Consider the following 12,154-nt stretch of genomic DNA (forward strand, 5'->3'; position numbering starts at 1 on the left):
AATTCTAAGAACAATAATGTTACTCATAGAAATATTAAAATAAGTGCTCCATATGTATAAATTATATTCATTCTAAGTTTGACACACTAAGTTTAAATCAATAATAATAGATTCAAATTCTGAGTGTTTTTTTAAGTACATAATATCTATGTTCTAAAAAAAGTGTATGTTACATTTGAAGAATAAAATACATACATAATCCTTAAAATATACACTTGGCATCACTTTCCTCCTCCGCGTTTCAATTTTGTCAACTGTCCTCAAAAATTTTAATTTGATTCAAATTGATCTAATTTCAAATGCACCATCTAAATTGTTACAAAATAATAATAAAATAAACATATTACTTCTAAAGTATGTATTTTATTATTTTAATTCTCAAAATATTCACTTTTATCACTGCCAACCATAATATCAACTCATAAGATAAAAGATAGTCTTCTTAAGTGTTGAGAAATGAATTATCAAAATTGAAACTTTTAAGAATTAATAGTTGAAAGACCTAATTAACACAAAACGGAATTCATGAACCATAGGTGTATCTTATCCTTACTTTGAGAGAGAGAGATATGCCATCACAGACCTATTACCCGCTAACATTTTGAGTCGATAAGTTACTAAAAAAATATTTTCACGACAATATCTATTGCCATCACTAGAAGTGTTTTGTGCCGGTATAGTGCCATATATAAAACTGATTCGTGTCGGTACAGTGGTCTATTGTTTGGTGCAGCGTCTAACAAGCCCATAATCAAATAGCATAAACTAAAAACACATCTACCCCTGCATCCCAATAATCTAGTCTGTTTGGGAAGAATTAAATTGGGCTTTTTTAGCTATTTTAGTCACAAAAGACAAAATAGACTATTTTTGTCACAAAAAACAAAACATCACATCCAACCCATAATCATTACACTCTTCTCTCACAAAAATAGTCAAAAAAGCCAAAAAGTTCTTCCCAAACCAAACTTTTTAGCCCAAGCTAAAATAGTCAAAAAAGCCAAAAAATCAAAAAGCCAACCCTCTTCCCAAACGGAGGCTAAGTTAATCTACTTCACAAATTGCAAACAAAAGCTGTACCAAGCACTCTGACATAAATCTTCAAAAGAATAATAAAAATAAATAGTTATAAGTAGCTTCGTAATCTGCACCACCAAACAGCCCGACAAATAAGAAGCATTAGGTTCAAATGAAATTTTTTCTTCACAAGTCTATCCTGCTGGCACTCATTCAATTTCATAACCACTCAGGAATAAAAAAGTGTACTGAGACACAAGGGGGAAATCAAGATGACCAAGATACAGACGAGAAAATTGCAGATCACAAAAAGTGTACATCTTAAGATATAGATTACAAGAGAGAATTGCATTATCACATATCATCAGATAAGAAGCACTGGATTCAACTGAGCTAGTCATCATCCTCAAGAACACTCCGACGCCTCTGGATCTGAGATATTACAATACCACAGGGTAACAAACAATCCAACGATTTGTAAACAACATACAAGGTAATATGATAGACAGCTATGAAGCACGGGTACTCCAAAAATAGTGCCGTACACGCACCGGGTACTTACCGGGTGCGGGTACGCGTACCAGTACGGCTGCACGCGTACCGGGTACGGGAAAAACTAGTCGGGTACTTCTGCCTCAGTTGGGTACGGCAGGGGTACGCGTTTGGTGCGTTTTGGGTACGGCGGGGGCAGAAACCAAATTTTTTGAAAAATTGAGGGATACCGGAGCAATATTAAGAAAAATTAAAAAAAAAAAAAAGGAAAAAATGTCATCACTTTTGTTGCCCTAATCTCATCGAAGCAAAGAGAGAGGCGACTTCGACCATCTCCATCTCCCTCTTCTGTGACCCTCGAAACAGAGATCGACCCTCACCCTCATCTTCGACCCTCACCCTCGTCTGCGACTTCGACACAGCAGAGATCGATTTCGACCCTCACTCACCCTCGTCTGCGACTTCGAAACAGCAGAGATCGATCGACTTCGAAACACCAGAGATCGACTTCGAAACAGCAGAGATCGTCTTCGACTTCGACCCAGAGATTCGACCCTTGTCTTCGACTTCGACTTCGACCCAGTTATCGACTTCGACCCTCGACCCTCGACTTCGACGCAGGTATATCACTTCATCTGTATTTATTTATTTATTTTTCTTGTTTCTTCTTTAGTTATTAATACTGAAAATGCTAATAAATAATCATAAATGGTAATAATCATAAATATTATTATTAGTTATTAATAATAAAAAATTACATCATCTTTATTTATTTTATTTTTTTTCTTGTTTCTTCTTTAGTTATTAATACTGAAAATGCTAATAAATATTAGAGATGAAAATGCTAATAATCATAAATGGTAATAATCATAAATATTATTATTAGTTATTAATAATAAAAAATTAGAGATGAAAATGCAGGTTTGTAGGTTATTAATATTATTATTAGTTATTTTTTTATTTAACTTCAATTTGTAGGTTAGATCTTTTAACCATAATTATAAAAAAAAAAAAAAAAAAAAAAATATCGGCGTACCGCAGCCGTACCCGTACCCTACTTTTTTGGGATTTTGCCGTATCGCCGTACCCGTACTCGTACCCGTACCGTACTCGTACCCGCACCCGTGCTTCATAGATAGACAGGAATAAAATAATAGGATTTACCGTGACTTTTGTCTGTTTAGTTGTTTGGGTATTGATTTGTTCCAGCAATGTTATGAGCCTCTCTTCAGAAACCTATATGATCGTTAAATCGAACATGTTAGTATCGTATTTTGATTGGAGTTTTAAAATGACAAAAAAGAAAAGGAAAATTATACGCACGAAGAACAATGCTACTCTATAAACTTACCTTCTCAACTATCTGACCCATTTGAGCAGCTCTGAGTATAACATCTTCAACTGCTCTAGCCTTCTCAGGCTTCACCAAAGCAATTCGAGCAACTGTGTAAAGAAATAACAGTTGAAGACGGATATAATGCAAATAGTTATTGGGAATCGGAACCCAATGAAAGACAGCTAAAACGTATGCATTCTATTTGTCCACTATGAAAAATTTAGGCCTTATTTGGTTTGTTTTTCAGAAAAATTTTTAGAAAAAATTCTCTACAAACAAATTTTCAAGAGCAATCAAACCAAACAAATTTTTTCAAAAAAAAATCTCAAAATTTTGTTTGGTTACCTTCTTTCCAAAATCACTCTCTCTTACACATCAAATTAATCACTTTTTTTAAAACTCTCCCTCCCAAAACAATTTTCCAAAACCATTTCTGGAAAAAGGCAAACTAAACAAGTTTTCATATTTTTTATCTCAAAAACTACTCTACAAACACAAACCAAACACACCCTTAACCTTTTAGGACATATATTGGATGCATTTTACACACAACTATAGTTTGAATTTCCAAAATGATCACTCTGATCTACTCTATTAAATGCATTCCCACTCATCCAAAAACTATAATTTTGTAAAATTATGTGATTAAATACCTTTACCTTTTAAAATAGACTATTTGAGACTTCCTAAAAAGGCAAAAAGAATGGGTCGTAGGGAGTAGTAATTTTCTTCTTTTTTCCCATTTCCCCCCTTTATGGTCCTCTGAAGGTTCCTGTTCTACCTCTGGGCATGCCTACTCTCAAACTAAAAAAACAAAACTCAAAAGGTTCTTGAAGAAGAAGAAAAGAGAGCATTAAAGAGGGAGCCTTTCTAGTCACCTAGAGAGGACGCTTAAGACACTACATTGTTACAACTCAAGCAGGTTAATGCATGACACAAGGGAATAAGTAGTTATGGCAACTTTGTAAGGTAAAAGATACTGCATAACCAACTTCAGTCCTCATCAGCAATGGGATAGACCATCCAGTTTGGTCAATCACCATGTCTAAAGCTCCCATACCATAACACAAATTGTTGACATAAATTAAAAAAATTACCCAAAAATATAAAGCCACTGTGTTGTAAGAAATTTTTACACTTTGAATTGCAATTTAGTCCTCTCCATGATGACACCAACCTTTGCTGAGATATCCTTAACAGGATTCACCCATAAAACTCAGTGAAACAACTTTCTACTGCAATGAGAAATCACTGTTCAGGCCTAGTTTGGGAAGATTAAATAAGTTCACTTTTTGACTTTTTATGAAATATGGGTTGGGTTTGGGTTGAGTTTGAAGTGATGTGTTAGAGAGGTGATGTGACTTAAATAAGATGATATGACTTAAATAGGATAGTGACTTTTTGTCTTTTTTCAATCATGCCAAACTTGGCCTCAATACCCACCAGCATCCCTTGACACTTCATGACACCCAAATATTAAACTACGAGGTAAAAATGAATTGTGTCCCCCTTTAAACCCTCGTCCCATCCTTAAAAACACTAAGAACAAGAAGTCATTTGGGGAGTGGATAGACACTATCCTCAAGGGTCAAGTCACTTGAGGCCAATACCTGAAATCTCAATACAAGACATGGACCGCTTAGAAGCTAGAACCATTGAACCAGCAGACCAAGCAACTCTTGAATTCTCCCTTCTTCCACAAAGAGCCACAATTCTGAGTCCTGGGTCTCCAAGTCAGTTTTCCATATAAGGACAACAAAAAAGCCAATTGTTTGTAGCTAGGAATGAAAGAAAAATCGAAAAAACTGATTAAACCGAACTGAATTAGTTATATTTCGTAGGTTTTTTAATATGAATCAGTCTATGCAGTGCAGTTTTTAAAATTAATTTTTTTCGATTTTCAATTCAGTACTGGTTTAGGCACCTTGTGCACTGAATTAAACCGAAACCAACCAAAAGTTTCCCATATTAAACATAGTATATATTAAATATATAATGAAATTGGTTGAGTACAAAATTCAGTTGATTAACTTAATTGTTTATTTTTTCTTAAATATTCTAGGTTTGACAATAGATATTGACAATGGGACTATTTGTTACAGCTTTTGAGGGATGATTATAGCTTATTTTGATTTGGGAATCTGTGCCAGACTGTTTTGGTGCAGCTTCTACTTATAACTTATTAGGTAGAAATAGTTTAAATAAGCTGAAAAAAACTGATTATTTAAAAACTGGGGCAGGAGTGCTTTTAGTTTCTGCTTTCTGATTTTTAACTTTTAACTTAAAAAAAGCTCTACTAAACAAGGCCAATGTAATAAGTTATTAGTTTGCCACCCATATGTGCATGAGTCAAGTTTTGCTACTTCTATGCTTATATAGCTATTGCAGATGCTTATGTCATTTTCAATTTTTTGTTTTGGCTCTATTTGATAGACTTGTGATTTAGCCTTATGGGATGATGGTTTTAAACTTGGTTTTGCTTTGGTGTCAAAATTTTGATTTTCAGATTATATTTTATTTCTAATTTTACTTCAAATTTTTATATAAATTATTTACTAAACTACAAATTTAAGAAGCAACTCAAGTTTGAAAGGCCCTAAACTAATTAAACCGCACCAAGCCAAACCATTTGAATTGGTACGGTTTTGTGCGGTTTAGTGAAAAATTCAATCTATATTGGTTCTCAGGCCTAGTTTGGCATAATCTAAAAAAGTCAAAAAAGTCAAAGAGTCACTATCCTATTTAAGAGGTTGTTTGGGGTGTCCTAAATAAGTGCACTTTTTGACTTTTTGGACTAAAAAGTTGAGGAAAAAAATATAGTTGTTTGGGATAACTTTTTGACCTTTTACGAAAAAATGTATATTAAAAAATTGTATAAATTAATGTATAAGAGAAGATTGGATGGAATAGGCTGTACGGTGGGATTGAAGGTGGGACAGAGTGTGTAGAGTAAGGGGGGGGAGGGAGATGGTTCCCTGCTTTTCGGGCAATGAATTGAAGGTGTTGTTCTGCCTGTGGAGGCTTACCATGGGTTCCGTTTTGTTAATCAAAACCATTCAATATGTAGAAATCGTCGAGTACTACATGCTTCTAGAAAATCACATTAATTTGATATCGATAGCTATCTGATCGGATTAGTTTTTTTTCAACCGTTAACTATAACACCATCCATTTTATAAATTCTAACTGATTTGATCGTATAGTTACCAATATCCAATCAACGTAATTTTTTACAGGCACATAGTACTCGATGAATTCTACACATTGAACGGTTCAGATTATTAAAACGAGACCCGTGATGGGCCCCCACGGACCGAACAACACTGTTATTTGTGCACCTAAATCAGTGCAATTTTTCCAAAAAGCCAGTTGCGCCTGTGGGACGTCAAAGTTGTTTGAAAATTACTTGTGTAAAATTAATTTTTTAATTTTTTTTTTTGTGAGTAGTGATAACTTTTTAACTTTTTGAGTAACTTTTAACTTTTTGACTTTTTTTCATTATCCCAAACCAGGCCTAAGTCACATCATCTTATTTAAATTACATCCTCTCTCTACCACATCACTTCAAACCCAACCCATATTTCATGTTTTTTCGTAAAAAGTCAAAAAATACACTTATTTAGATCATCCCAAACAACCCCTCAATATAATAATAGAATCAACATTATCGGTACGGTGTAAAATTTTGCCTAAACACCGACCGTCCCAAACCGATTACATCTCTATCCATTTCCCAGTGGAAGGCTGGCAATAAGATACCAGGTATGGAGTCTTCTATAAAAATGGTAGGCATTGAGTTGACATGAGATCACCAAAGGTAGGAAATGAGAATTGAAGCAGTGTAGAAGAAAAGTGGTTGTAAAGTCTTTAAAGCTTGCCAGAGAAGGCAATGATTGTTACATTTTATCTTGCATGCATGGAGGAGGAGACCTCCTCCTTATAGAGAGGTCGGTCCTTGGGAGCTAGCTCACTACACATGGTGTCCCATGCCCAGGGACAAGTGGCTCATCTCCCTTACCCAACAATTCGGACATTTCTCAACTACAAGTTCTATCAAATCTCATACCTTGACGGCCATATCGAAGGTGGCATCATGTGGTAGGTACGTACTGAGTACAAAGCATAATATCTTGGTCTGAGTTCGTCTTTGTGGAAGCTCCTCTCTCTATAACCGGTTAGTGCAAGAGCCCTCAAAGGAGAGGGATGGTAAGACACTTCCATGAACCCTCAACTCTAACCTCACAAGTCCTTTGATGATCTTGAGTGAGATCATGCATCACTTTAATGCCCCATGCACTAACCCCAAGGGGGTTCCTAGGCCCTACACCAAACCTAGGTTGGCATGGCAGCATCAAGATACTCTTTAGTGCAGTACACATTGTCAAAGATGTGCGCTCGGTTGGAAAGCTGATCAACCTAATCGAGAGGGACCAAGCACGAACTGTAAACAACAGGCAGGCACATTCATTCGAAGAATAAGCATGCTTAACACTTGGAGAAACCATGATAGACATGGCAAGAACCGAGTCAGGGGTGCTAAGTAGGGGTGGGCGTCGTACGTGTTAGGTCGTATTCGTGTCATGTCATCTCGAGTTCATGTCAGAATTACCTTAATACTAACCCGAGCCATTTATCACTTCCTGTTATCGTGTCATGTCATTTTCGGTCCATATCCGGTTCGTGTCATGTTAACATGTCATGTCAAAAAAATTTACTATTAACTAAAAATATCAAATGTATGAAAAAAAATTTGAAATTTTCTTCACAAGTTAAATTTAATGAAACTAATTTCTATTAAATGAAATTATTTATTAAAATATTTGATTTCAACTTAATTTTATTTTCTTAATTTATAAATATTATATTTTTTACTAGATTAACTCAAATAATAGACAAAAAATACATTAAGTTCAATTAAAAGCAAAAACAAAATCTATATTAAATTTAAAATCGTATTTTACATACCCTTTAATAAATTGGATGTAATTATGTAAGAAATTAAAATATGTCATACTACTCTTTAGTGGAAATAATATTAAAATGTGTAACTTCGTTATACGGGTTATCCGTGCCAATTTTGTGTCATACAGATTTGACACTAACCCAATCTGTTTAATATTTGTATTATCGGGTCGTGTCATATACATGTTCGTGTCAAGAAATGGTCAACCCTAACCCGCTAACTTTGTGTACGGTTCAAATCGTGTTATCGTGTCGTATTGCAAATTTCCACCCTTAGTGCTAAGCGTGTCTTCAAGTGAAGAGGGTGACATGCTCAGGAGGAGATCTTCTTGACCCAACTGAGCAATGAGATGCCTTGGTCCATTTGCCTAAGGCTCAATAGCTAGGCATGGAGTGCACTATCCTCAACCATCATGGCTCACCCTCCAAGGGGTGAATGAGGAGATATATTATTGGTCCACATGTCACCTCACAAGACCGACACATGGATCCTTGACCATTAGAGATGTCAACATGGCAAGATCGTCGAAATGGCATAGCCATAGTTCAGCCTACCACGTGAGATTTAAATGTATGTACCTACACTGCCAATATTTTCTCTAAACACCCATGATTAATTAGATCGCTAAATGATTCACATCCCTAGACACCTCTATCGTAGAAATTGCATTCATGAGTCCCAGGACTTCCGAAAATTAACAAAGCTTTACTAATTCACATTACCAACTATTCTAGGAGGAATTTGTTTGTGGTGCTAACGATATTCCAACCTTCTCGATGAAGTCCTTCAACCACTGGCTTGAAAAGAAGAGGAAACCATACTAAAATCACGCTCATAATACACTATGTTTTAGAACAACCACTTAACCCTTTCATCAGGCCATCATGGAGAGCTTCTATATCCTCTACTTCTCAGTGGCCAGTTCATGGTTGAACCGGTTCAACCAAACAATCCAGTCCCATTTTGACAACAATACCTAGAAGATGGTTTGAGGGCAGGGCAGAAGTTATTTTTCAACTAAATACCCTGTGGGTATATTGGTCCTTGTGCAGTTTTTTTTTCTTTAACAAGTATTTGTGTCCTTGTACAAGTTAAAAGTGCCCCATTAACATCCATAAAAGTAAATGCAAAACACTATCCAATGCTGCCTTAGATCAGAAGTAAAAGAACTTAACACAGTAGCAATTGCTCACTCTTGCAACTTAATGCAAGTTAACAATATTCATGGCTTTAACTCACTGAATTCAAACTTCAAAAATTCAATCACCCAATTCCCTCTAAATGAACCAGATTTACCACCACCATAATATAACTTTGCAACAACTTTCTATTTTCTCCAATGCCTCGTATTCTTAATAAGTGGTGCTTTCTAGAACAAATGATGAAGTTATGCATCTAAAAACTAGGGAAGAAAGGTTTAAAATTCAAAATCACAGCTAAAAAAAAACAAAGGAATTAACATAGTTCTTAGGCATAACTAGAAGGGATTCCCCCTCCAACTCAAGTATCAGACAAGATTGTTGACAAGAATAAGTAATAACAAAATAGTGAGACCATCACCGCATCCCTTAAGATCCCACAATCATGTGTTTCATCAATCACCATCTGCCATAAAACAGCACATAATTTTTCTCAAGGATGGAAAAGACAAAACCCTTTCGAACCGAAGAAAAGTTTAATACAACTTCCATAAACCTTTTTTTTTATTGTCGAGCCACCAATATCACATTCCCTGGTTTCCTTGACAATGCAATTTAAATTATACATTTCTGATAGCAAAAGTTCAAACCACTCACAACTAAACAACAGCTATTGTAAAACACTGATTCTTTGTCATTTAAGGGACAGAATTCCCCATCCATGACTACAATTACCAGCTTGCAGTTCAACTAACTCAAATGTGAAATTCATAAGTGCAGATCGACCTAGAGTAAAACTAAAAAGTGCTTGCATTATAGTCCAAATGTGAATGGAGCAAATTAAATCCAGACAGTCGAAGTAAACCAAGCAATGGAAACACGTGTCTCGGTCAATCAAAACCACCAAAATTTGAAGAATGCATGCACTTTAACATAAGATAGAATATTGCATCGGATACATGTGAATCACTAATCACTAAAAATTCCAAATATTCTGCTCATATTTGAACTTACGTCTTTCCCGTGCTTCAGATGACAGAATCTGACTAAGCATCATTTGCCTCCGTTCATCTGCTTCCCTAAGCAAATATTTAAATAGTCCAGATCAAGAAAATTTACAAACTGAACTGCTAATCATGTCTTTGCTGAAAACCATGAGTGTTATGTGATGTTACTATTAGATCAGGAGGGCTACCTTTTGGCTTCTTCCTGGGAGTTCTGTTGTTCAGAGTTTTGTTGATTTCCCTGCATGGAAGTAAGATCCATAAGTAATGACATTATAAAAATGCAGATCAAATGGAGGCAGACCAATAATGTAATGATACTTGCACAAGCTAAACAAGATGATCACTCACCATGCCATGCTGAGCCATTAGCTCTTGCATTCTCCTTTGCCTGATAGCTTCCAATTCAGGGTCAGCCTAAAATATGAGCACAATAGGTGCTTAAAATTCAAAATTATCTTCCAATGCAAAGTTAGATTCTAATGGAGAATTTTGGCAAGTTAATGGTGAAATGATTTCATCAATATGTTTCGTTGTTAATCTAAGTATCAAATACAACAGATTACATCAGGAATCAACTAAGAACGGAAAAGAGTTCATAGACCACAAATCCACAGGACTAATCATAAACTTTAGCATAATTAGCCTTTGTCTGAAACTGGGATTTGGAAGTGGAAAAAAAACACGAAGGCAATATATTCTCCTTCGCATTTTCCCCACTACTTAAAAAATGTAAGATTAAAAAGTTATATGAAATGAAAAGAAATACAAAAAGATAAGTGATATTTAAAACTAAAAAATTTCACATACTTCCATCATATCATCTTTTCCTCATTGTTTTTCATGGTAACCAAACAAGTAAAAAGGATTGTCGAATCTTTTCATTTTCAAATTCCCTACAATTTTTTTTTCTTTTTCTTTTGGATATCCCTTATTCTATTCTACTATTTGTTGCATCCACACCAAATGATATTGCCCAATTACAAGAGGTAGAGATATACCAAGAAAACTTTGGACCCATCATAGGATACCCTCCTCATCAAATAACTAATTTCTGCCTTCAGAATCAAAATTAAAGAACACATGCAAATGCCTAAGGCTACGTTTGGTTCATAGATTTGGGGAGGGATTTGAAAGGGAACATTGAAACGTAGGTCAAATGTAGTTATTTTCCCTTTCCCCTTCCAAATCCCTCCCCAAATCCATGAGCCAAACACAGCCTCACAGAATAAAACTTATAGAAACACATTTAAGCAGTAAGAAGTATCTGAAACAAGTGAAAGAGACTGTATTGGGCAAAAAGCGTAATGGGCATATATCAAATCTTTGTTCAGTAATGAAGAAATCAAAATGTAATTTCAAAATTGAGCTTCTGGGTGTTGCTAAACATTTCAGATAGGTTCATCAGAACGACAATATCATTTGAAATTCTACCAAAAGACAACGAACTAGTCACAATACATCCCCCCCCCCCCCCCCCCCCCCCCAAAAAAAAAAAAAAAACAATTAAGGCATTACAATTGACACTCAATTCATGGAATTTCAAGGAATAATACAATGACCCATTGAACACAATCTGTAAAGAAAGTAACAAAACCCCATCTACTCGAAATCACTTCGAAGCTCACAACTCAAAAATAGATTTGAGTTGATCCCTTACATATAAGAGAGAGAGAGAGAGAGAGTTACCATTTTAATTCAGCGGAATGGAAAAGAGAGAGAGAGAGAGACAGAGAGAGAGACAAGCGTTCGATAAACGCAGTCGGCGAGCTATAGATATACACAACCAAAAAACATGTGCGAGTGGGTCTATTGCCAGATAAGATATATCTATTGTCAGATTAAAATGTACAACTTTTTTTTGGTTTCGATGGTTGTACCTTTTTGACATTCTGGCAATAGGCTCTTAGCTTTCCCAAATTTTTTGTATGAATTTTTCGAAAAAGAATTGGTAAATTTTGAACTTTTTAAATTTAAAAATAGTCATTTTTTGATAAATTCTTTTTTTTTAGTGTTTTATTTTATCTAATCTATATTCTTTTTAAGTATTCTATTAAGTCTTGTTTAATGTAATATGACCAAATCATTTTTTCTAATTTTTTACGCATGTTTCTATTTTGAAACTAATGCATAACAATAAATATCTCTCTCATTCTAAAGGGAAATTCTTTCCCTTATTTCATGAATAAAATCTTTTCTGCAT

At 35.0% G+C, this 12,154-nt stretch overlaps 1 protein-coding gene across 2 annotated transcripts; it reads right to left on the reverse strand.

Moving 5' to 3' along the window:
* Positions 1 to 1,179: 1,179 nt before the first annotated feature.
* Positions 1,180 to 11,777, reverse strand: LOC114299831 (double-stranded DNA-binding family protein). 2 transcript variants are annotated; one of them, XM_028244662.2, is made up of 8 exons: positions 11,641 to 11,777; positions 10,303 to 10,368; positions 10,143 to 10,192; positions 9,962 to 10,026; positions 4,456 to 4,566; positions 2,861 to 2,952; positions 2,674 to 2,745; positions 1,180 to 1,449 (listed from the first exon to the last, which is right to left on the reverse strand). In XM_028244662.2, exons 1-8 carry the CDS (start codon positions 11,641 to 11,643, stop codon positions 1,411 to 1,413), a joined length of 498 nt encoding a protein of 165 aa, XP_028100463.1. In that variant the 5' UTR covers positions 11,644 to 11,777; the 3' UTR covers positions 1,180 to 1,410. The 2 variants fall into 2 exon arrangements, with proteins under 2 accessions (XP_028100463.1, XP_028100464.1); XM_028244663.2 differs by lacking the exon at positions 4,456 to 4,566 and having other exon boundaries at positions 11,641 to 11,764.
* Between the last annotated feature and the right edge of the window lie 377 nt (positions 11,778 to 12,154).

Source organism: Camellia sinensis, chromosome 9, assembly GCF_055761805.1.
Source record: "Camellia sinensis isolate YWXY chromosome 9, ASM5576180v1, whole genome shotgun sequence".
NCBI lineage: Eukaryota > Viridiplantae > Streptophyta > Magnoliopsida > Ericales > Theaceae > Camellia > Camellia sinensis.